At 46.8% G+C, this 26,411-nt stretch overlaps 1 protein-coding gene and 1 non-coding gene across 2 annotated transcripts in view; both read right to left on the bottom strand.

Annotated features, from left to right (window-relative positions):
- Positions 1-23,394, bottom strand: part of SLC1A1 (solute carrier family 1 member 1) — an 84,231-nt gene extending 60,837 nt beyond the window's left edge. Inside the window, exon 1 of the mRNA XM_058695821.1 lies at positions 22,927-23,394. Within this exon, the coding sequence (XP_058551804.1) occupies positions 22,927-23,017 (91 nt within the window). The 5' untranslated portion in view covers positions 23,018-23,394. The remainder of the gene's footprint in view (positions 1-22,926) is intronic.
- Positions 2,538-2,619, bottom strand: TRNAQ-UUG (transfer RNA glutamine (anticodon UUG)). Its single transcript has one exon. It is a non-coding gene; the product is annotated as a tRNA-Gln (tRNA).
- Positions 23,395-26,411: the final 3,017 nt, after the last annotated feature.

Here is a 26,411-nt window from a genome sequence, read left to right as displayed (position 1 = left end):
GAGTGATTAGTTACATAGACATAGGTGCCTGGAAGAATTCCTTCCTTACCTCCCTAAATTGTGTTGTCACTGCAAACATTTACAGAAGGCTGGTCTCAGTTTAACTCTCTCTGATGGATCTTTACAACTCCATGCGGTACATTTTCAGGTGAAAAACTGAGGCACAGGAAGTAAGATACCGTGCCTGAGACCCCACAGGACAAGTGACACACGTGAGATCCTGAAGCAGTGTGGGTCCAAAGTGGCCTACTTGGGGGACACTCTAGATGACCTGGTGTCCCATTATGGGTCCAGAGCACCCAGGAGCCTCCAGGTTCTGATTCTACTGGCTAAACTGCTCTCTGATCCTTCTCCCTCCCTCCCAACCTCACTGACCCCGCCTTGGTTCAGGACCGCCTCAGTTCTCACCAAGACTAATTCCTCAGCTTCCTGACACCTTCCTGCCTCCTGTCTTCTCTCCTCCAATTCATGCTCAGAACCAAAGCCAGAGTGGTCTTTGCAAGAAGCAAATCTGGCCGGGTCACTCTCCTGGGTAAAGCCTTTTCAATGCTTTCGCACCACGAGTGGCTCCCAAGCTCCGTGGTCCAGCCCCAGCCCAGCCGTGTTTCAGTTCCGTCCCGTGCTGTGGTCTCTGCCACGTCTGCTTTCCCTCCTTACCCATTTGCCATTTTAGCAAACATTGCCATTTTTCAAAACACAGCTCAAGGGTGTTTGCAAAGCCTAACCTCCTCCACCATCCCTGTGACATGTATGCCCCCGGGGCCAGATAAGCAGCAGGTCCTGGCTTGCGTGGCAGATACAGAGCTGAGAGGTTCCCTTTCTGTCCACGCCCCACAGTGATCAGAACCAATAGATTAGCATCCTTGGTGGGAATGAGGGCAGCATCAGGCCCCAGGAGGCTTTGCTCTTCACAGGAATGGCATACCAGAAAGCAGAAATTCCTCAGCATTAAACATAGACCTCCTCTTGCAAACGATGCACCTGTGTGCACCAATCTGACCCCTGAGGCTTGTGTATGTCAGTGTTTATCATTTTTTTTAGCATATAGTCCTATGACTTTTAACATGTACTACAATTCTTACCACCACCACCACCACCAAAATTAGGATGTGATTATAGAATAGCTCCATCACCCCACAGAATTCCCTCATACTATATAGCTTTATAGACAGACACACACACACACGCACACATCCTAATGTCTGGCAAGCACTTATCTGTTCAACATCACTATGGTTTTGTTGCAAGAATGCCATGTGAATAGAATATACTTTATGCAGCCTTCTGACACTGGCTTCCTTCACTGAGCATAATACCGTTGAGATTCATCTAAGTTTCTTCCATGTCAACAGTATGTTCCTTTTTCTTGCCAAATAGATCACATCTTATGAAAGTACTGTAGTGTATGTATCCATTCACTCATCGAAGGATATCTAAGTTGTCTCCTGTTTTGAGTGATTATGATTAGAGTTGCTGTAAACATTGTGTGTACTACTTTTTGTGTGAATACAAGTTTTTCTTCTAGGCATATACCCAGAAGTGGGACTGCTGGGTCATATGGTAAGAGTATGTAGAACTCTACATAAGAGACTGCCAAATTGTCTTTTTGAGAGGCTGTATCATTTCACATTCCCAGCAGCAATGTGTAAGAGTACCAGTGACTCCACATTCTCCTCCTCACTTGCTATTGTGTTTTTATTTTAGCTATTTAGTATGTATGGAGTGCCATCTCACACGGAGTTAATTTGCATTTCCCTAATGGCTAATAATGCTGAACATCTTTTTGTGTGTTTGCCATTGGTGTATCCTCTCTGGTGAAGTGTCCATTCAAATCTTTTGCGCATTTCTAATGCTGGGCTGTTTTCTTATAATTTTGAATTTTGAAAACTCTCTTTTTAAAGTTTATTTATTTTGAGAGACAGAGAGAACATAAAAGCAGGGGAGGGGCATAGAGAGAGGGAGAGATAGAATCCCAAGCAGGCTCCGCACTGTCAGTGCAGAGTCCGATATAGGGCTCGATCCCACAAACTGTGAGATCATGACCTGAGCCAAAATCAAGAGTCAGATGTTGAACCGACTGAGCCACTCAGGTGCCCCTGAAAATTCTTTATATGTTCTGGATACAAGTTCAGATCTATTATTTCCTCCTAGTCTGTTGATTGTTACCTTTTATTTTCCAGCTTTGTAGAAGTATAACTGAAATTAAAAACTGCATATATTTAAGATGTATAAGTTGAAGATTTCATATGTGTCCATTCTCTTAATATCTTTCATAAAACAAGTTTTTATTTTTATAAAGTCCAACTTACCACTTTTTTTTTCTTATGACTTGTGCTCTGGATATCTGAGGACTCTTATCTAACTCTAGGTCATGAAGATTTTTCTGTTTTTTTTCCTTATAAGTTTTATATTTTACCCTTTTCTTTTTAATGTTTGTTTATTTTTGAGAGACACACACACAGTGCTAGTGGGGGAGGGGCAGAGAGACAGACACACAGAATCAGAAGCAGGTTCCAGGCTCCGAGCTGTCAGCACAGAGCCCAAGGTGGGGCTCAAACCCACGAACCGTGAGATGACCCGAGCCAAAGTCGGATGCTCAACCGACTGAGCCACCCAGGCACCCCTACCCTTTTCTTTTAGATCTGTGATCCACTCTGAGTCAATGTTTGCATAAAATGTGCCATTTATATGGAGGTTCTTTTTTTTTTTTTTTTTTTTTTTTTGCCAGAAAGGTGTCCAGTCGTTCTAGTACCGTCTGCTTACAAGACTATCATTTCTTCTTGGAATAGCTTTTGCACTTGTTTCAAAAACTAATCAGGCATTTTTGCATGTGTCTATTTACAGGATCTCTATTCTGTTTCGTTGATCTATGCGTCTCTCCCTTCACCAATACTACAGTGTCTTGATCACTGTCTTAGAATAGTAAAGTGTAATTCTTTAAACTTCCTTCTTATTTTCAAAATTGTTCTGGGGCACCTGGGTGGCTCGGTCAGTTGAACATCCAACTCTTGATTTGGGCTCAGGTCATAATCCCAGGGTACTGGGATCGAGCCTCATGTCGGGCTCTGCACTCGGCATGGAGCCTGCTTAAGAGTCTTTTCCTCTCCCTCTGCCCCCGTCCCCTACTTGTACTTTCTCTCTCTCTCTCAAAAAAAACAAAACAAACAAACAAACAAAACTTCCAAAACTGTTTTTAGTAGTTCTAGCTACTTTGCTTTTTTTAATTTTTTTAATGTTTATTTATTTTTGAGAGAGAGAGAGAGAGAGAGACAGAGCATGAATGGGGGGAGGGTCAGAGAGAGAGGGAGACACAGAATCGGAAGCAGGCTCCAGGCTCTGAGCCATCAGCCCAGAGCCCGATGCGGGGCTCGAACCCACAGACTGTGAGGTCATGACCTGAGCCGAAGTCGGACGCTTAACCGACTGAGCCACCCAGGCGCCCCACTACTTTGCTTTTTCACATAAAGTTTAGAATCCTCTTGTTTGATGTAGCAAAAAAAAAAAAAACAAAAACAAACAAACAAACAAAAGAACAACACTGCTGGGATTTTGATCAGAATTGCATTAAATCTATAAATCACATTACTGTGGGGGGAGTTCAATCATTATTGTGGTGAATCTTCTACTCCACTAACAAGTGTGTCTCTGCACTTACTTAGGTCTTTAATTTCTTCATTAGTGTTTTATAATTTTCAGCCTACAGATTCCACATATACTTTGTCAAATATATACTTAATCTTTTATTTTTGGAGCTATTATAAATAATATTTTAATAATTTCTATTTCCAACTTTACATTGTTAGTGTATCAAACAGATGATTTTTGGGGTGCCTGGGTGCTTCAGTCAGTGAAGCGTCCGACGTTGGCTCAGGTCCTGATCTCCCAGTTCATGAGTTCGAGCACCGTGTCAGGCTCTCTGCTCTCAGCACAGAGGCCGCTTTGGATCTTCTGTCTCCTTCTCTCTCTCTGCCTCTTCTCCACTTGCACTCTCTCTCTCTCAAAAGTAAATAAACATTAAAAAAATTTTTTTAATAAAAAAATTATTTTTGTGAATTAACTCTGTATTCTGCAAATGTGCTAAATCATTTATTAGTTTTAGGAGTTATTTTATAGATTCCCTGGGACTTCCTACGCAGAAAATCATGTCACCTGTGAACAGGGGCAGTTTTCTTTCTTTCTTTTCAACCTGTGCCTTTTATTTCTTTTTCTTGCCCTATTTCTGCAAGAAATAGCACTGGTTCTGCACCCAGTGAGTTATTGAATATGAGCTGTAAGAGTGAACATCCTTGCCTTATTCCTGATTTTAGGGGGTAAGTATTCAGACTTTTACCATTAAATATGATATTAACTGTAAGCTTTTATAAAATAGAATATTTAAGAGTTTAAAGCAAAAATTCAACTGTCATCCTTGCTTAATTTTTTTCCCCCTCTCTCAGATTTTAAAGGGGTTTCTGGGGGTGCCTGGGTGGCTCACTCAGTTACGTATCCAACTTCAACTCAGGTCATGATCTCATGATGGTTCGTGAGTTTGACCCCACATCAGGCTCTGTGCTGACAGCGTAGAGCCTGAAGACAGCTTGGGATTCTGTCTCTCCCTCTGTAAAACCTCCCCTGCTCGCCCTTTCTGTCTCTCTCAAAAAACAAATAAGAGGGTCACCAGGGTGGCTCAGTCGGTTAAGCGTCTGACTTTAGCTCAGGTCATGATCTCACAGTTTGTGAGTTCGAGCCCCACGTCAAGCTCTGTGCTGACAGCTCAGAGCCTGGAGCCTGCTTCAGATTCTGTGTCTCCCTCTCTCTCTGCCCCTCCCCTGCTCACATTCTATCTCAAAAATAAACACCAAAGAAAAATTAAAAATTAAATAACATCAAAAAAATAAAGTGGTTTCTGTCCCAAATTCATCAATTTCAAGGTGTATGGTGAATATCTAAACAACTTCAAACGTGTCTGTAGCACTATGAATTCAATAAAACTTGACCTATGATTATGTACTAACTTCACTCAGGAAATAGCTTAGGAACACAAAAGATAAAAGGCAGGGCATTTCTGGTAACTGCCACCTGACATCCATTGTCCCTGCTGTTGACAGCACACCTTGTGTCTCTCAGTCTGTCTTAGGTGCAGCTGAACCTGTAACCAGTTCAGAGTGGGTGAAACGGCGCGGGATAAGGAGTGACCGTGCCCCCCGCCAACCAATCACATTCCCTTCATCCCAAGACTGATTGAGGAATGGGTATGTGACCCAATTAGGGCCGCCTGAGGCTCAGGCCTGGGCAAGGGAGTCTTGCTTGAACTACAGGATCAGAAACTTTCTCTCTTCTGCTGGGCAGAGAAGAGGGAAATAGAAACCCTTAGCTGTGCTCACAACTATCTTGCACCAACGGGAGCCTTGTGGGAGGGTGAGAATACAGGTGTGCAGAAACTGTGTGTGAAGACAGAACAGGCCAGGATGGTACTTTTGAACCCCTGTATCCAGCTGTACCTGAAGCCAATTACTATTTCTGAGCTCTTAAATTATCTGAGCCATAAATTCTATGCTTCACCCTCCCCTCCACTCCCTCCCCACCCTCCTGGCTTAAGCATGTTTGACCTGGATTTTCTGTCACTTCCAGTTAGAGGAGTCCTAAATTACAGATGGGGCAGAAGGTGTCACTGGTATTCTGGGTGTCTCCACCGTCAACCACAGCTGCCCGTCTGCATGCAAAAAAAAGGCTGGTTGATGTGGGGGCAAGGCTCTCTGGACATGGAGGCCAAGAGGATGGGCCTGTGGGGCAGGGCAAGGCAGGAGAATGGTCACGCAGCTGTATAGTAACAAACTTACTTCTCGGCCCTCATTCACAGACCTGGTATCTTTTCAACACTTTTTTTTAGATAAGCGGGGCCGAAGAAAACCTTTTAGCACTCAATGCCATATGGCTCTGTGCTGGTTATTCTCTACTTGCCTCTCAGACTTAACTTCTGTGCTTCCTTGCTCTGCTTCTCATCCCAGGAGGCTGATCTCTACCAAATGCATACTCAGGGTTCCCTGTCCTCTGGTTTTGGCTGAGTTTAGCCAAGGAGAGGCACTAGCTGTAGATCTCAGAGAGAGAGGGAGGTCAGAGTTATTTACTGCCTACCTTGCCATGGCTCTAGCAGGGGCTGAGTTCCTGCGGCCACATGGGTCCTGTCGTGTGGCCCCTCTGCCACAGCCCCAACCCTCACTGGGCTGTGGTTATACTGTCCCCTCCTCTTGCCTGTTCAGGCTTAGAGGAGCAAAGAGCTTTCCACAGGAATTAGCCCTGGGTGTCTTACCCTACTCAACTCAGTAAGTGTCCCCCGATTAAGTTCTGTTCAGTTGAATACTTCTGAGGGGTGTCTGGGTGGCTCAGTTGGTTAAGCACCCAACTCTTGGTTTCAGTTCAAGGTTATGATCTCGTGGTTCATGAGTTCAAGCCTGCTTGGGACTCTCTCTCCCTATCTCAATCTCATGACCGTGAGCCACCCAGGTGCCCCATTTTTTGTGCCCTTTTTTGCAGAGATTCCCCTCTAAGGAAAAACTTTTGTTATTATCTTTGCCTAGTGAACTCCTATTCACCCCTCAAAACCTAGTTAAAATGTTAACTCCTCCAGAAAGCCTTTGCTGGGCTGTCTCCCCAGGAGGAATGAGTCTATTCTTTGGCCCTGCTGAGCTACCTCTCAGGGGATCCAGTATCCCCTCTAACAGACCTCAGTCTCGGCCCATCCCCTCATCTGAAGCTCTTGACGCATAACCACTGCAGGCTCACTTCTGTGCTCCCACTGCCCCAGCACCGAGCCTGACCCTCCACAGCTACCTGATCAAACCTGCTGCCTTGAGCAGAACCAGGGATGCATAACTGACGTCCACTGCACGTGCCCAGGAGGCCACTGCATTTTGTACTCTTTACCCAACAAACCTACTTACAAAAGGCAGGAGAAAATAGCGGAGGGGACGCGACTGGCTGGGCGTGACAACTGGGCCACAGGAATGTGGATACAAATTCTGCCACATTGTCCAGGGCCATCCAACCCAGAGGGGCATCATAAATATGGCATCTCTAGGAACTCGTGACCTGTAGGATTGTCTTCCTTTGACAATGGCTATGATAATGCACCCATGTGAAGTGGGGTGCCTGGTTCCTATGCCTCTGGACTTCTCCAAGGTTTTGGGGTCCCAGGAGTCCAAAGAGCCCCTTGAGTTCAAATGAGGATGAGGTCATTGTAGGACCAGCCCACCAGGAATGTAGTCTCTATAGTGGGCATGATTGGCTGAGAGGCCAGTTGTGGGTGAACCTTTCAATGTGGGAACAAGCAGACTCTCTCTCCCTCAAAGATATGTCAGTTGTAAGCTCGGGGTATTTCTGAAATAGACATCCACGACATGACTTATGGGTCCTAAAATCTCCCATTTTCTACCATATCTGATAATCTCATGGATGATGTCACCTCTTGGCTGGTTTTATGCCATGTCTATGGAAGACCTTCATCCACCTTGTGATTACACTCTATTCTCTCTCCTCTTCGGTACCTGTGCAGATACTTGGCCTCCAAGTCACTGAAGGAATCGTAAGTTCTCTCACCTGGACTCGTATGGTGTGGAGAGGCCCTGGGATCCTTTGGTTGGGGGACACACCTTTTCCTCAGGTTTAACACTAGATGTCTGGGCACTACCTCTCTATCATAACCAGTTTTACAACTCCTGTAAACACCTTCTCGGCTCATTACACAATCTCAGAAAGCCTGCTCCCCATGAGTAAATGAAAACCAACCGTCTTCCCCACTGCTGGTTTTAGTCATGAGCAATTGGAGAGTAGAGAAAGAGAAGGACCTCTGGCAGAAGGAAGGCAGCCAGCCAGCCTGGATTTTCTAGACTTGCCCCAAGCCTGGAATTTCCAGTTTGAGGAACCTTGCACTCAGAAGGCTCAGTCTAAGTCACTGGGACTCCCCGATGTTCCTCAGCGGTTCCTCACCTCTGCTTGGACAATGTGTCACCTTGAACTTCGGTCTCTAATGATTCCTCCCCATGCTGCCTCGCTGCTGTTTACCTATCTGCCCTAACTTCCACGGAGCTGTTATTCTGAACCATCTTTCCCCACCCCCACAAGGACCACAGAAATACTCACTTTTATTTAAGTGAGTTAAGACGCATTTGAAGAATTTTATGGTATTTCTTAATTCAAAATGAAAGCGGTTCCCTGCGTGAAAAGGTTGGGTCAGGAATCTGTCTATAAATACCTTGGATATTTCTCTTAATCTTCACTGAAGAAAGAAGGCAAAGACAGCCAACTTGTTTGATTATTATTTGTGAAAGGAAAGAACAGTCATGTTTAGAATGTTAAACATGCGAGATAGTCACTAAAAGGAGCCCAGATGCCTTTTCACACAGGATGAGAGCAGGGCCCCAGAAAACACACAAAGATGATACTGTGTCTTCAACAAATAATGCTGCACCCAGGATCCAAATTTCACCTTTTGCACCCCTCCCTTCGACAGTAAGAGACAATAACAAACATTTATAAAGCATTTGACAGGTTTATAAAGTATCACGTATTAGCTTATTTGAGAACAACGGGTTAGACGGACAGTCTGGAAAGACCTATAAATGTATTTAAGATGACCATCCGAGACCCCCCCCCCCAAATCAAACATGGGGAATATCATCTTTTCACAGTAATACTTTAAGGGTTTTGTTTAGTTTGGGGATCTCAGAAGATTTTATGTTTGTGAAGTTCTTTAGCCCCCTTTCTCCGTATTGCTCTCACGGACAACAGACGGTGCCTGTGGGATGGGGGAAGCCCGTCAAGGTGGAGAAAGAGGAAAGCTAAGTAAACAGCCACAGCTGCAAACCCACCTGCTGTGATCCACCAGCCCTTTTCTCCAGAGCCCAGAGCACTGAGCAGCATTCTCAAACGTCTAAGAAAGCTCGGGGCCCAGCCCTACAGTAGGGAAGTTGAGCGTTCTAGATCTTGGAGTCACTAAGTCCTGTCTTCTGTGGTTATTCTACTTGAGGTTAAAAAAGCATTCAACCAATTCAATCGTTTCTGCTTACACAACAGTAGATGCAAACTTTTTTCTCCCCCCAAAATAAGCAAGCCGGTTGGAAATTACTGGAAAATACAAATGTTCAGCGCAGGTGGCAAACCAGTTGCAGAGGAGACCTGGGCATGTTTCTCAGGGTGTGTGACTTCTGAACTGGTCACATTGCCATTCATCCCTCCGTGGAACTCAGAAGCTTCTCTATGTGATGAAAGCTCAGGAAATTTTCCAGGTGTAAGAAAGGAATCAATGAAGAGGAAGCAGAAATGGAGCCAACCTCTTACATCTCCCGGTTGACAATTAACTTTTGCCAATAAAAAAAGTAAAATCCCATCTTCAGGCTCTTTAATGACCAAATCTAGTGTTTATCCAAGCAGCTCAAGCTCAAGGTCTACTGGAACAGGCAGCACAGACAGGCTAGTTAATTCCTTATCAAAGAAAATAATCTCCAGACAGGGAGAGAAACGGGCAGAATCTGGACAAGGATGTAAAAAGATGTGTGTGTTGGAAATAAATGCACAAAAAGACAGGAATCGCTAAATAGCACTTTCAAAAAAGCTCTATCATTCAAGGCTGATTCAGCTTTATGCCATGACCAACTCTGTGAGATCTGATGGATCTTCTGTAATCAGTCCAAAGAACTTCCCGGAGGGGCACCTGGGTGGCTCAGCCAAATTTGGACCAGCTCACGATCTCACGGTTTGGGAGTTCTAGCCCTGCATCAGGCTCTCTGCTGACAGCTTGGAGCCTGGAGCCTGCTTCAGATTCTGTCTCCCTCTCTTTCTCTGCTCCTTCCTTGCTCACATTCTGTCTCTCTCTCAAAAATAAACCTTAAAAAAAAAAAAGATAAAAAAAAAAAAAAAAAAGAACTCCCTGGAGATCAGGCTGGTTCTGGTGCTGGTTTCCTGAAAAGGTCGGACCTTCTTCAAGGTGAGGAGATGCCCTCCAGTCTGGGAGCTTTGAGGCCATGCGGAGCTCACACAAAAATGGCTTCAACACTGTTAGTGGCCAGGTTTCCTCTTATTCTGGGATCCCCAAACTAGAAGTAAAGTATATTTGGGGTGACACGTGTGCGATAGGAGTTCCCAAGGGTCTTCACTCAAGAACCCATAAAACTAAGCAGTTGACTAGGGGATCCATGAGAGAGGCTCACCAAGGATTTGCCTCTGCTTTAAAGAAACTCAGTGAAGAAAAGATGTGGGGGCATCTTCTATGAAGTAGGTGCAAAGCTAGATGCTGTCAGGGTGACAGACCCAAATGAGACAGCACTTTCTTCTATCCTCAGGAAAATGAGCTAAGAAAGAGAGGTTGTAAAAACACAACAATACATTTCTCACATAGTAGTTGCACACGATACTGAGATCGGACGTAAGACTGGAGATGGGCCTTTGTACTCACATGGTTATCTCTACCTGGGCTTGTGATATTTCCAATCTTCCAGCCCAGGAATCCTACTACACCTGCTCTAGGCCATTCCCAGCCTTCTCCAGAATTCCTTCTCAATTCTGCCTCTTTTCTATTGAGGCCCAAGGCGAGACATAGCTTTCTTGCAGCATTTACCACCTGGGCTACTGCTGTTGTATTTGCATGCACACTGCCTGACACTCTGGGACAAAACACAGACTTGAACCCCAGTAACATCAACACTTGCTCCATTAAATTGAGCTCCTAATCGATGGCTAAACGAATAGATCTTCCCAATCATAGACAACGCTTTTCATCTCACATGCCAACTTCCTTTGATTGACAGTGGTTGCCTGGAGGATAGTTTTGGGGCTTCTGGGGCCATAACTGAGCTCCGTGGTAAAGAGTGCTGTAAGTAAGTAGTTGGTGATGTCTGCCACAGGGCAGAGTTTGGGGGGAGGGGGTGCAAGCGCAGTGTGACTTGGGGATATAAATTAAAGGTTACCAGAGCACAGAGAAGGCAGATTAACTCCAGCTGGGTGGCTAGAGAGGTCTACACAGGAAAAGTGGGAATTAGATGATCCACCTTCAAGGATGGGTAGGATAACAGTAGGTGAAACACATGAACAAAAGCATGAGAGCAGCCATCATCAGGAAAATACAGATCAAAACCACGACGAGATACCACCTCACACCTGTCAGAATGGTTAAAACAAACAACTCAGGCAACAACAGATGTTGGCAAGGATGCGGAGAAAGAGGATCTCTTTTGCATTGCTGGTGGGAATGCAAACTGGTGCAGCCGCTCTGGAAGACAGTGTGGAGGTTCCTCAAAAAATTAAAAATAGACCTACCCTATGACCCAGCAAGAGCACAGCTAGGAATTTACCCAAAGGATTCAAAAATACAGTTTCCAAGGGGCACATGCACACCAGTGCTTACAGCCCTCTCAACAATAGCCAAATGATGGAAAGAGCCCAAATGCCCACCAACTGATGACTGAATAAAGAAGATGTAGTATATGTACACAATGGAATATTACTCAGCCATCAAAAAGAATGAAATCTTGCCATTTGCATTGACATCGATGAAGCTAGAGAGTATTATGCCAAGTGAAACAAGTCAGGCAGGGAAAGACAAACACCATATGATTTCACTCATATGTGTTATTTAAGAAACAAAACAGATGAACATAGGGGAAGGGAAGGAAAAATAAGATAAAAACAGAGAGGGAGGCAAACCATAAGAGAATCCTAAATAGAGAGAGCAAACTGAGGGTGGCTAGAAGGGAGGTGTGTGGGGGGGATGGGCTAAATGGGGGATGGGCATTAAGGAGGGCACTTGTTGGGATGAGCAGTGGGTGTTGTATGTAGTGAGGAATCACTAAATTCTAGTCGTGAAATCAATATTACACTACATGTTAACTATATACTTTAAATAAAAATTTGAAAAGCAAAAATAAAAAGGCATCAGAGCAGCAAAGTACAACACACCCAGGGAAAGCAATCAGTAGACAAGCTCAACTAGCATACAAGTTCAAATAGAAGGCTTTGTGGAGGAGAATGGGGGAAAGGCTAACCACTGTAGACTGCCCCAAGTTAAGGCCAGGATAAAGAGGAGACATGAAACAGGCAAGGCATGGAGGAAGAAATGGGAGGAAAGGCTCTAGTTAGATACTGAACAAGAGTGAAATCTATAAGAATAATTTGAACTACCCATTAGGTGTATCAAGATTTGCTAGGAAGGAAGGAGCCTGCTTAACGGTAAAAGAACCTTAGACTGGGAGTTGGACAGTCCTGGGTGCAAATCCCAGCTTTGACTATGACCTCAGCCACGGGACTTAAAGCTTTTAAGTTTCCTTCTCCTCATCTGTAAAAGGGTAAACTTCTTGCCTCATTGTATCAAGGGTCAAATGAGAAATAAATGTGCATAAAACTCATAGTAACCCTCTGACAAATATTAGCAAATAGCAGGCTTGGTTAACCACAAGAGAAGTAACTTTTCAAAGGAGAAAATGTGTCTCCCTCATTGTCTCATAATTTGGGCAATCTTGTATGAAACCCGTAAAGTGGTTAAGGGAATCAGAAGACAACTAAGTCTAGGAAATACCCAGAGAAATTGAGCAAAATCAGTTTATCTTCTAGGAATGGGAAGAGGTTTGGAGACTGGGCTTTCCATGGTTAGATATTTCTGGTGACGATGCATTTTTTTTTTTGTTGACTTCATTCTTTACTGAATTATAAGTAACCTGGTAACTCTCAAGCAACAGAACAGCGGTTGAAAGATAATCTGATTGTATAATCTCACTTAAGCGCTCTTCTCGAAGGGTTTCCTCCTTAGTTGAGTAAGTAGATGAAGTTTTAAAAACCCGAGAGCACTGAACCCAGGTAATCGTCTCAGAACAGTTATAAGAATAAGCACATAGCGTGGATGCTCGCTTATGTCATTTCTGAATGGAAGTTCCAGCCCCAGAGGCCACCACTTGGCATCAACATGCGGACCTCACAGAGTCACATGATGCTCATGTCAGGACCCTTCCTGGACACATGAAGATGTGCCGTCCTATCTGTGGACACAGTTAGGGACCCCTAGACCAAGAAGGGCTGGGGGAACAGAGACCTCAGCCTGGGTGTGGAGGAGCTGGCCCTGGGTCTTGTTCCGGGTGAGCGTATGCCCAGAACTCACACAACCGGGCCCGGGGCTGGGACCGCAACAACACAGGACGCACAGCATGAAGCGCCTGTGGGCTGGGACAAGGTCCATCCATCCCGGAAAGTGCAGGAGCATTCGCTGGAAAGGATATATTCTACCTCTGGTAATGGAACAGGCAGTTGGCAGATGTTTTTCAAACGTAGGGTAGTAACATTTCTGGCAACGAGTGAGTCACCGAAACACTTCCTTTCCATCAACAGAGGTGTTACTGTGGGGTGTACTAATGGCAACAGAGCACTCTTTGTTGTAGTTTGGGCTGTTTCCTCAGCAAGTATAATGAATTGGCTCCTTCTAAATCTATCCACTGAGCTAAACTATAGCTCCAAAGTGAGCTATTGGCTTAACGGTAACTGTCTCCAATATTCTCTGCTATTAGATGTATGTTTAACATTCTCAATAGGGAAGACCACTGAAAACACTTGCTACTTCAACAGACACCGCTGCCGGGGTGTTTAAATGGGCCACTTGATGTCATCGAAAATGAATTCGTTTTCTTCGAGAGTGCTGGAGTCCCCACAGTATACGTGACTCTGGGTCTCCAGCAACACGCACACAGGGGAGATGTGCAGGTCCCCAGGCGAACATGAGGCCAGCGGGTCGGACTCCCCACGGGACAGTTACACTGAGGCTCGGCTCTGGTAAAGGTAATCACAAGTTGTCGCAAGTAATTAATGTGGAAAGCTTCCTTTCTTCACAAGCAAGTGCTCACGGGAGCACGCATATGCTCTCCGATAGCTGATTCCTAATCCCACTTATTTACACCTTGTCTGACCCATCCAGGGTTTTTAGCCGTCCGAGCTACTGTATTCTGATGCGGCACACGGTAGTTTTCCCCATTGCTTGTCTTCGTGCGAAGTTTCCTCTCTTTTTTTTTAATTTTTTTACGTTTATTTATTTTTGAGACAGAGAGAGGAGGAGGGGCAGAGAGAGAGAGGGAGACAGAGGATCTGAAGTGGGCTCTGTGCTGACAGCAGAGAGCCCGATGTGGGGCTCGCGCTCGCAAACCATGAGACCATGACCTGAGCTGAAGTCAGACACTCAACCGACCGAGCCACCCAGGCACCCCTCAAGTGTCCTTTATTTCTTCTGCTTGCTGCTCAAATGTTTGACAGGTGGGTAACTTTGATTCTACAGAACTTTTTTGTACTAAAAAACCCAACACATCTCACGTTAACCAGTATCTAACAAGATACTGAATATAGACAACCTTCTCTTTTCTATTAAACTGAATAGACAGGGGCGCCCGGGTGGCTCACTCGGCTGGGCGGCCGACTTCGGCTCAGTTCATGATCTCGCGGTCCGTGAGTTCGAGCCCCGCGTAGGACTCTGTGCTGACAGCTCAGAGCCTGGAGCCTGTTTTGGATTCTGTGTCTCCCTCTCTCTGACCCTCCCCTGTTCATGCTCTGTCTCTATCTCAAAAATAAATAAACGTTAAAAAGAAAAAAAAAAAACTGAATAGACAGACAGACACACACACAAGCACACACACCATCTTTCCCTTCGCTGGACGTTAGCAATGTACCTTCAAAGTCCTCCCTACAGATAGAATGTGTACAACACAAGGTGTGCGGAGTCTTAGGCTTGCGATAACTTTTTAAAGGTTCATTTTGTAATACTGGGCTCGCATAACTTCAGGTGGGGTTTTGGTCTTATAGACTTGAGGTATACACCATGCAGAGAACCAAAAATCAGAATCTGTTCAGGGAGTCCCAAATTCGTCTTGGTTCTGATTTGGTTTAAAAAATGAAAGCATCAGGCATAGACATTCAAAGCCCAAAATTCTTCTCTTAATTCTTTAATATGTGGAACTCTAGCCAGCTAAAGGGCCTCCTCTCTAAGGTTCTTAACTAAGCAGATGCATGTAAGATATGTATGCATATAGAGCAACAACACAAGTTTATGAGACCTCATATTCCTGAGTAATCTAATGCTGACCTGGAACACCGCCCAGGTTATAGTCCCACATACAATTTACATTATTATTATTATTATTTTTTTTTTTTTTTTTTTTTTTTTTTTTACAGTAGCCTCCATGCCCAATGTGGGGCTTGAACTCAGGACCCTGAGATTAAGAGTTGCATCCTCTACTGATTTAACCAGCTGGGCACCCCCAGTTTACATTATTAAACCCAATTCACAGAGGTTTATATGTGACTCAACATCAAGGTCATTTCCTCCTCCCTTAATGACTTTTCACACCCTGTGCCCTATGGAAGAGGTCCTGTGGCTCCCAGCAATACACTGAGGAATGATGGTATAATCTGAGCTACAGGATCAGAGTTAGAAGGAACCTCAGAGATTTTCTAACCCAAGGTCGACAAGCATGTGGCACACATGCCCCTACCCTCTGCTCCTAAGCCCTTGGCAGACATCAGTAATCAACTGCAGAACTTCTGTTTCCAATTCTTCTGTTCAACATTCATATCACACACGGCAGTCTACTATCTATAAAGGGGAGCTGGCACGTGCATGAAATCTTTCTCCTCTGCCTCATCTGAACCCCTCTTCTTTCTGATAAGAAACAAAGGCCCATGGGGTGCCTGGGTGGCTCAGTCGGTTGGGGGTCCGACTCCGGCTCGGGTCATGATCTCACGGTCCGTGAGTTTGAGCCCCGCGTCGGGCTCTGGGCTGATGGCTCAGAGCCTGGGAGCCTGCTTCCAATTCTGTGTCTCCCTCTCTCTCTGCCCCTCCCCTGTTCACGCTCTGTCTCTCTCTGTCTCAAAAATAAACGTTAAAAAAAAATTAAAAAAGAAACAAAGGCCCAGAGAGTTTAAGTATCAGGTACACTTTCTTACATAGCTCTTAAGCATGAGTTTCATTACTTCACTGTCTCATTTCATCTTCCAGTGTGTGTTAGGGGTGGTAGGAGTGATTCTGCCCTCAAGGGGTCTATAATCTAGTGTTTGTGTTTTTTTTAATGTTTATTTTTGAGGGAGAGAGAGTGGGGGAGGGACAGAAAGGGGGGGGAGACAGAGGATCTGAAACGGGCCCCACACTGACAGCAGCAGGCCTGATGCGGGGCCTGAACTCACAACCGGAGATCATGACCTGAACCACATCTGGATGCTCAACCAACTGAGCCACCCAGGTGCCCCTATAAACCTAGTTTTGAGGAAGAAAAGATTAACATGCTTGATACATATGTAGACTAAGTGTTAATCTGGGTCACTGATGCAGATCGGAGGATGCTAAAGTGGGCAGAAGAGAAGTTATGGAGGAAATGGGGGTCAAACCAAGTTTGGGACTCATTTATTCACTCCATAAACAAGGACAATGTCTTACTCTCTGGGCCATAAATGGTTCAATAAATCAACAAATGTATTGCATCTACCAGACATTGTCACAGGTGCTATGGGTTCAGGAAGTTCACAGATTAGTGGAGGAGGCAAAAAAAAAAAAAAAAAGAGAGAGAGAGAGAGAGAATATATTCTAACTGCAGAATAATACATACAAGTAGATATTCCTTCTTTTTTTGGTTTTTGTGGGGTTTTTTTTTTGTTTGTTTTTTATTTTAGAGAGAGAGAGAGAAAGCAGGGGAGGGACAGGGAATCCTAAGCAGGTTCCATGCTGAGCACAGAGCCCAATGCAGGGCTCGATCCCATGACCCTGGGATCACGACGAGCCAAAATCAAGAGTTGGACGCCCAACCGACTGAGCCACCCAGGCACCTCCAGCAGATATTCTTTCTGCACAGGAGGAGAGCACAACAGTTCCTTAACAAGCCTGTGGCACTTCTAGGATTCCCTCTCCTGCTAGAGGTTGCCACTTTCTTCCCCTAGAGGACCAGATTCAGCCATACTCCATCAGGATAACCTGCTGAGCATCTAGAGTTCAGCGTCATTTCTTTTCCACTCCCATTGTTGCTGCGCAGCCCAGGACCCCTCTCTCCCTGCCGGACACGGACATTAATCCCCTGGGTAGCCTGCCCACCTGCAAGGCTACCTTCCTGGGATCCATTCTGCACACCCATCTGCCTCAATGATCTTCTTCAAGCACGGCTCTGATCGTGTCTTTGCCAACCTAACCCTCAGACCGTGTCCAAACTCATTGGCGTGGCATTCTAGGTCCTCCAGGGTCTGGCTCTGCCTCCTCAGCAGGCTTGCTCTTTCTGTTGAACGTGTTCCTCCGTCGCACCCTCTGCTACAGTCATGCCGAGCCTCTCTGTTAAAAGGCAGGAGAGGCAGACTTTGCAGTGGGAGGAATAGCCGGGCAGCCTCATGAACAGAGGCATGAGGCTCTGAGTAGGTCTGAGCCCAGAGCAGACACCAGCCCAGCTGATGAGTCCGGCAAGATCCTCTGGAGCACGTGTTCTTCCAAGGGTACAACCCGCCCTTCCCGGAGTCCTGGAGGCATGTTTCTTCCCCTTCCCAGTCTCAGGGGGAGAGAAGGACAATACAGACCAAAGTGCACGGTGCAGGTTATTTTCCACCTGATACGTCACTCAGCCACACTTCTGATTCCCAGGAGAGCCGGCAAGGACCAGGTATGACAGGGAGACGGGGAGCAAGCCAGAGGTGACCGGGACTAAGTCCTCCACTGTTGAGTTTCAGTTTCCTCACCTGCATGTAGGGATCTTTATAGTTTCCTCATAGCTCTACCTATACCTCTAACTATATCTATGTAAGCCTGTATATATAAGAATACCTACTTTACAGTTGCAATTTTTGCAAAGTCATTGGCTGTCTTAATTTTAAGTTTTTAAAATCTACATCCAAATTAGTTAGCATATAGTGCAACAATGATTTCAGGAGTAGATTCCTTAATGCCCCTTACCCATTTAGCCCATCCCCCCTCCCACAACCCCTCCAGTAACCCTCTGTTTGTTCTCCATATTCAAGAGTCTCTTATGTTTTATCTCCCTCCCTGTTTTTATATTATGTTTGCTTCCCTTCCCTTATGTTCATCTTTTTTGTCTCTTAAAGTCCTCATATGAGTGAAGTCATATGATATTTGTCTTTCTCTGACTAACTTCACTTAGCATAATACCCTCCGGTTCTATCCACACAGTTGCAAATGGCAAGATTTCATTCTTTTTGATTGCCGAGTAATACTCCATTGTGTGTGTGTGTGTCCACTCATCCATTGATGGACATTTGGGCTCTTTCCCTACTTTGGCTATTGTTGATACTGATGCTATAAATATGGGGGTGCATGTGCCCCTTTGAAACAGCTCACCTGTATCCCGTGGATAAATGCCTAGTAGTGCAATTGCTAGGTCGTAGGGTAATTCTATTTCTAGTTTTTTGAGGAACTTCCATACTGTTTTCCAGAGTGGCTGCACCAGCTTGCATTCCCATGTCATTGACTTTTTTCACAAGTATTTCCTAATATTTCATCAGCCATGATGGAAATGAGATTAGAGAGGTATAATAAGTCAAATACACAGTAGCTTAAGCACACTAGCCTTCTCAACCAGCTTCTGTTTCCACCCTTGCCTCTGCAGTCTGTGGTCAAAACAGCAGCCAGGGCGAGCTGATTAAAATACAACCAGACCCTGTCACAGCTCTGCTCAAAACCTTTCGATGGCTTCCCAGCTCCCAGTAAAAGTCAAAGTCCTTAGAGGAGCCTGCAGTCTCCCAGTGCTCTGTCCCCTCCTAGCCTCCTGCCTCTTGTTCTTTTTCAAACAAGCCAGGATGCTCCCCAGACACTGGAGCACATGTTCCTTCACCTCTTCTTAGTCTGCAGTCAGTTGTTACCTTCCCGGGTGGGGGGGGGGAGGGGTGTCCCTATTTAAAACTGCACCCCCCTCCCAGCTTTATGTTACTGGAGAGTGCTCTCACCATCTAATATACTCCATGTTGTAGTTAACCTATTTATTCTATTTACCTCCCTCCACTTGAATGTAAGTTCCACCAGGAAAAGGGTTTTTATTGTTTTGTTCAGTGCTGTGTGCCCCAGGCCCTAGAACAGTCCCTGTTGAATGAACAAATGGTTTAAGTGTTCGCTGCTGCAGGTATATTCCAGGCTGAGCTAATTAAAGGCCCAGCAGCGTCAGGCATGGTAGCTACCAGACCAAAAGAGCTTTATCAACGACGATATGCATTCTGGAATATCGCCACACACAAGGCTCTGTGCAGGTGAGGTACAGCCTGAGCAGCAGCCAGCTCTGTCACAGACACACAGAAGCAGGAAGAGAGCATTTACCAGGACTCAACTTAGCATTGCCAAATGTATGCTACCAGAGGCTTAGTGCAGGAGACAAGGAGCAAGGGTATCACTAATAACGTGAAAGAATTGTCCTCCCTTTCAGACAGTGGAATCTGAATCTATAAATGATTGCTTCCTGAGCACGCTGAAGAAAATTATTCAGCATGAATCAGCTCGCCAGCTCTGTCATGTAAATAACATCTACTTCCTTTCCTGAAAAGCCGTAAGGTGGAAATCAGGTGTTTCAAATGACTGACATAAAGCACATCCTGGACAGAAAGATCAAGCTCTATGTTGTGAGTGGGGTGAACAATTCATGAGTGCTTTAATCTAAAACATTACACACACGGTCCCTGACTCATGATGATTCCACTTGTGGTTTTTCAACTTTACATCGGTGTGGAAGTGATGCCTCTTCAGCAGAGATCAGACTTCAAATTTTGAATTGTGATCTTTTCACGGGCTAGAGAGATGTGGTACAATCCTCTCTCCCCCGTGGGGCTGGGCAGTGGGAGCCAAGCTGCAGTTCTGATGGCGAGGCCTTCACGGAGATAAACAACCGATACGCTCACGACCATTCTGTACCCCACAACCACTGTTTTTCACTTTCAGTACCGTGTTCAACAAATTACATTATAAAACAGGCTTTGTGTGAGGTGATTTTGCCCAACTGCAGGCTAAGGTAAATGTTGTGAGCACATTTAAGCTAGGCTAGCCTAAGCCACGGTGCTCGCTTGGTAGGTTAGGCATATTAAATGCATTTTTCAATTATGATACTTAATATCTTCAACTTACAATGGGCTTATTTGGGACCTAATCCTATCATAAGTGGAGGAAGATCTGTACATGATATGATCATTATTGGATCACCTGAATCAGAATGCTCTGACCCAGAGTTTTTACACACAGTGATTCTGCCTGGACAGAATTCCCACTTGGAGCACAAAAATTCTACCCTCAGAATTTCTGTCTAAGTGAACTGAGAATCAGGCTATGGGGCACAAAACAAAATGGTTTATCCTTTCCATCTCTTTTTTAAAAAAATGAATGCTCTTTAATTGCATTTCCCCTCACATCCTAGGTCTTGAAAAACCAGAGGCTTTAAGCTAGTTCATAAAAACCTTCGTCCCTCATTTCAATAATCAAAATATCTTAACGTGTCAGGTCTGCTGAATTACAGCAGGGACCAAACATTTGGATGGCTATAATCAGAAGAGGACATTCTATCAAGGTAGTTAATACATTTAACAGTTTCTTCTTCTTTTTTTAAAAAAATTATTTTAATGTTTATTTAGTTTTGAGAGAGAGACTGAGTGCAAGTGGGGGAGGGCAAAGAGAGAGAGAGAGAGACATACACACACACAGATTTTGAAGCAGGCTCTAGGCTCTGAGCTCTCAGCACAAAGCCGGACACGGGGCTCAAACCCACGAACCGTGAGATCATGACCTGAGCCCAAGTCGGGCACTTAACCGACTGAGCCACCCAGGCACCCCTAACAGTTTCTTCTTCTTAAAAAAGGTCCAGAAAGGAGGCTACATGACCATGCTTGTGATTTTCTGTAACAATTAAGACTGTTTTAAAAATAAACTTACTCTCAGTTTATATGTGGACTCAGCCTCACTGTCATAAGTTAGCTGGAATTTCTTTCTGGTTAAACTGAGCTAGTGCAGACTACACCAACAGAGGTATGATTCGCACTCAGACCCAGTGCTCTGGAGAAAGAAAAGGAAGATCCCAGGACAGAGGGTGGGGGTGGGGTTCCAGGGATGGGCACACTGGGGGTGGCCCTAGGCTTGGCACTTCTCAGACCAGGCGCAGAAACCCTCTGGATTGCCCTGTGCTGCTCCTGGAGGAGTAAGTCCAGAAAGACTTCAGTGGAGCACTTCAAATTTTTATGTGGTGGTTTCCCTTTCTCCAGAAGAGTGTCTGAATCAAGCTCCCGGGGCTCAACCAGATTAAAAACTGTTGGAAAGTGCCCTGATGCCAAAGGCCACATCTGCAAAATGGGCACGTGATCCCTTGACACTGAAGATGTATTTATGCAACGGGTTCCGAAGGCCAGGGAACAACTGCTCAAAATCCTTTCCAAACCACCCTCTAGTGAATTGGTACACTGAACAGCGATGTGCAACACTTCTTCACCAGGTGAGAATCCTACGGCTAAAGAGGCAGGATTATTCCACTCTCCCAAGGAATTGGGAGGGAAATGCCAGCCTTGGGTTATCCAGTAACCATCCTTAAAAAGGGTTTAACAATTAATTCTGGACTCTTATTACCAGGAAAACACACAAGGATATTGCATCTATCTGGATGCATGGAAATCAAATCCCTCTCTCTGTAGTTTCTTATTTAAATGTAGAGGGGCAGTATCCTGCCCTTAAAAACCTTCCCTAAAAACCCCTAAGCCACTGGCCCTTGGGGGAAACAGAATTAAGCAGGTAAGAAAGACTTGCTTCTCTCCTTTCCTCCCACAAATGGCCTCTGCTAAGGCAATTTCAGGATGTTACTTCTTTACTAGAAATCTGACTTGATTTTGCACAAGGCTCTGGAGAAGCAAATCTGACTCTGAGGTTTCTATAACTTCCACAGGTTTCTGGGGGAGGGGCATCAAGAGTGGGAGGACACAGTGCCAAATATTCTGATATCCAGAAGCATCCCTGGGGAAGAAGCCGCTGTTCCCCGCCCCCCCCCCCCCCCCCCCTTCAGCAAACCCAGCTGTTTCCAAAGGGAAGATGGGGACTTCCAAAGAATCTCACCTGCTGGGTGTCTGCACCTGTGTGAGCTCAGAGAGGAAAGGAGACTCCATCCCCGATGGGGAGCAGCCCAGAGCCCAAGTTGTAAGACAAATGGACAGAAATTCATCATCTAAATAGGAACAACTCATACCTCTGAGCAATGGCTCAGACATCAACTCAGTCCAGTTATCTGTCAGGAGTGAATCATTTTAATACCCCCTTGTTTAAAAACAAGCAAACAGGACTTGAAAATTCTTTTCAATAGAAAAGCAATGTGGAGAGCAAGGAGGCTCCGGGAGGCTATTCTGGCTATATCAGGGTGGGAAACGGAGGAATCTGGGCTCTCGGATCGTTCTTCCCCCAACGACCTCCTGGGGGCCATAACCGCACCCCCCTGAGTTCCGGCAAGAATGTGGCCCAGGGTGAGCGGCAACACCCTCTCCCTCCCTCCCCTCGGGGCCCTGGCCATCCCTGACGTTAAGGTGCCTCCTCCAGTCCCACCGAGAACCGTAATCCACCCTCCAACCCCGTCCCGGCAGCATGGTTCAGGAAAAAATGGGGGGGGGGGGAGCGGGGGGCGCGGAAAGCACAGAGGATTAAAACCATAATAAAGCACGTTTGCTTCCAAACGGGAAGAACCGAGAGCTACTTGCCCCCCTTCCCCTTCCAAGCCCCTCGGACCGTTTTGGGTAAAGCGGGCACCCGCGGCTCGGGGAGCCCCCAAACGGGAGTCCCCGAGGAGCTCTGCGGCTCGCACGCGGGGGAGCCCCGGCGCGGCTCCGAGGCCCGGGGGGCGCCTCGCCCGCCACCCTCGCCCCCGTGGGGCCCCGCACGCGGCCCGGGCGCCGGGGGCGCGGGAGGGTGCGCGCGCGCCGCCCACCCGCCCCGCCGCTCACCTAGCACCACGGCGGCCACGGTGGACAGCAGCAGCCAGTTGTTCCTCAGGAAGCGCCTGCAGTCGCATCCCTTCCTCGCCGGCTTCCCCATGGCGGGCGCCCGGGCCGGGAGCCGCCGCCGCGGCGGCCGCTATTGTGCGCGGGGAACCGGCGGAGGCGCGGCGGGGGCGGGACGCGGGCGCGCCGGGGAGCGGGTGCGCGCCGGCTGCTGCGGCCGCCGCTGTCGCTGTCGCTGTCACCGTCGCCGCCACCTGAGCTCGCGCGCCGCGCCCGCAGCCCCGGCCACCTCGCCGGCCGTGCGCGTCGGGCGCGCCCAGCTCCTCCTGCCGCCGCCGCGCTCTGCGGCGCGCGGGCCAACCAGCGAGGGAGGAGGGAGGAGGGAGGAGGGAGGGGCGGCGGGCCGGCTGCGCGTGGGGGCGAGCGCCGCGCGCCCGGGGTCCCGGGGAGCCCGCAGCGCCACGCCCGCCCAGGCTGCACCTGGACTCTCGCTCTCGCTCTCCCTCCCTCCCTCCCTCTCTTTTTCTGTCCTGCCAGACCAGCTTTTCGGATTCACGGTTTCCTCCCCTCCTGGCCCAGAGGGGCGGAGCCACTGTGGTTTGCGCCTCCGCCCGCCCAGCCCCGCCTCCCCAGGTCTCCACGCCGACCCCTGGGCGCCGCGACCCCCTTGACCAGTGGGGAGAGTTGAGGGAAACTGAGGCCCGCAGTGGGGCCCCTCTGCTCCCCGCCGGAGCCAAGGATCTGCCCCCAGCCTGGAGAGCTTGAAGCCCCTAGCGGGAGGGGCGGGGGGGGGGTGCTGGGGGTGAAGTGGGGTGCAGAACAGGACGTGGGGAACCCTTACCTCTACCTGCCCCCGCCCCCCCCCCCTCCAGCTCCTGCCCGTATCATGAACTCTCCTTTCTGAGTAGCCGGCGGTGAGGCACCCATTGGAGTGTCTGTGGACACAGGGCTTGGAGTGGGCCCTCTTACAACTTGACTGGCTCTGTGGCCGCCGAAGGCCCCCGAACTGTGAGCCTCGGCAGAGTGACTAGGTCTGAGCGCCCGGCTGTGCGGTGCTGGGAGACGGTGGGCGGGCCAGTCCCTAAGGCCAAATGCGCTGGAAAGGCCAACAGGGGAGATGGAGAAGCCAGGTAAGTGGTGCCAAATGTCTTCTGCGAGGCTAAGTGAATTTTCGAGTTCTCTTTCCTTCTTCTACCCCATTATTTCACCCTCACTCATACAAACTCTTTTCTCTCCTTTCCCACATCAGCACCTCCGCAGCTCCAGGCTGCCTTCTCACCAGCTTTCCTAACATAAAGTAAGCCCTGCACGTTTTTGTTATTCTGGAGTCTACTCGCTGATTGGGGGGGGGGGGGGGGAGAGCTCCTCGGCTAGGTGATCTGATGACTAAAAACCCACAATTAGAGCTTCATTCCTTTGGCTGAAATTGATGCAAGCATTCTTGAAGAGACACTAATTCAGCTTTATGAGCCACATACACTTTAGTATGAATGACTTTGTCAGCTCCTTTCCAGAAAGTACATTTTGAGAGAAGGAAGGATAGAGGGAGATCAAGGTCATTGTGAGCCTGAGGAGGATCTGAGGAAACGTCAGGAGGGAAACTATCAAGCAAGAGGGGACAGCGATATTCATCCCACAATAAAAAAGCTAGAAATACTCAGATGTCCAACATGAAAGGAACGGCAAATATATTACAGGACTGTCCTGCTGTCGTGCCTTATGCAGCCTCTAGAAAGGAAGTGTATCCAATGTCTAATTGCACAACGTAGCCCAGGTTACAATAATATGAGGGGGAGAAAAGGAAGATTAAATTGTGTATACAATTTGGTCAGAGCTACCTAAAACAAACCTATAAAATACAATCAAGTGCTTAGAAAAAAAGCCTAGGAGGAAATATGCCAAAGTTTTAACGCTGGTCATCTTCGGGTGGGAATAATACCTGGTTCGAATCTTTTTGCTTTCTTTCTGCGTTTCCCAAAGCGTCTACCACGAGCACACTCTCGCCCGTTACAGTTGTGGGTAGGGCTGTATTTAAGAGATAAACAGAACCTCAGGAGAGAAAACAGTGGAAGAACCAAAGGTGTTCTTGGACATCACGACTTTTTGAGGTGTACTGAAGAACAACTAGGTTTAAATCCCAGCACTACCACTTACGAGCTGGGGAACTCTGAGCAAGTTGCTTAAGTTTTTTTGGTCTCAGTTTCTACATCTGCAAAATGGAGGCATTAATACTCTGTATCTCGTGGGGGTCTTGTAAGAGTTGAAGACAATGTGTGTGAAAGACTTTAGTGCCTGGTGCACAAGTACCTTCGCTAGTTTTGCTTGGAGCCCACCTGAGCAGGCATCTGTCACTCCCTCTCTTTTGTGGCCTGCCTGTCAGGACCACACCTGAACTGCTTCGGACCCACCCACGAGAATCCTTGCATATTTACAACTAGTCATTGCCCATTAAAGTTGCAAGGGACTCTCAATCTACATTTTCACACCTAACGCCTATACAGCGCATACTTGCTTTATGCTTATTTTTTAATGTGTATTTATTTATTTTGAGAGAAAGAGAGAACATGAGCAGGCAAGGGGCAGAGAGAGAGAGAGAGAGAGGGAGAGAGAGAGAGAGAGAGAGAGAGAGAGAGAGAGAAGCCCAAACAGGCTCCGTGCTCAGCGTGGAGCCCAGTGCACGCGGGGCTCGATCTCACAACCGTGAAATCATGCCCTGAGCTGAAGTCAAGACTCAGACGCTTAACCGACTGAGCCACCCAGGTGCCACATATGCTTATGTACGTTACACAGTTTTAAAGTAGTACAATATTGGGGCGCCTGGGTGGCTCAGTCGGTTAAGCATCCGACTTCGGCTCAGGTCATGATCTCGCAGTCCATGAGTTCGAGCCCCGCGTTGGGCTCTGTGCTGACAGCTCAGAGCCTGGAGCCTGTTTCAGATTCTTTGTCTTCTTTGCTCTCTGCCCCTCCCCTGCTCATGCTCTGTCTCTGCTCTGTCTGTCTCTCAAAAATGAATAAACATTAAAAAAATTTTTTTTAAATAAGGTAGTTAAATGTTGAAAGATGAATAAAACCAAAGTATATACACTCATTTTGAAATAATAAAAATCTCCTACATTAAGAATAAAAGTCAAGAATCTCAAAAGTTCAAAGCGGGTGAATTATAAACTGTGTTTATGCTATTGTTCCATGGAAATTCCACTTTAGCTGGCAATAAAAAATAATTAGTAAGCAGACACAATGCACTTAGCATGTACCAGGCACCTTTCCAACCACTTTGCACAGATTAACTCCTTTGATCCTCCCAACAACTGGATGTAGTAGGGACTACTGTTCCCTCATGGGAATGTAGGAAGAGTCACATGAGATACCGTGTGTCGTCATCGACTTCGTTTTACAGCTGAGGAATCCGGGGCAAAAAGAAGGTTAGTTGACTTCCTTCAGTTCTCTCTTTTAGTCAGAGGACAATCAAGGTGGACGAGGCGGTCTGG

Source organism: Neofelis nebulosa, chromosome 12 (genome assembly GCF_028018385.1).
Source record: "Neofelis nebulosa isolate mNeoNeb1 chromosome 12, mNeoNeb1.pri, whole genome shotgun sequence".
NCBI classification, from domain to species: Eukaryota; Metazoa; Chordata; class Mammalia; order Carnivora; family Felidae; genus Neofelis; species Neofelis nebulosa.
This window is presented reverse-complemented; position numbering and strand designations above follow the sequence as displayed.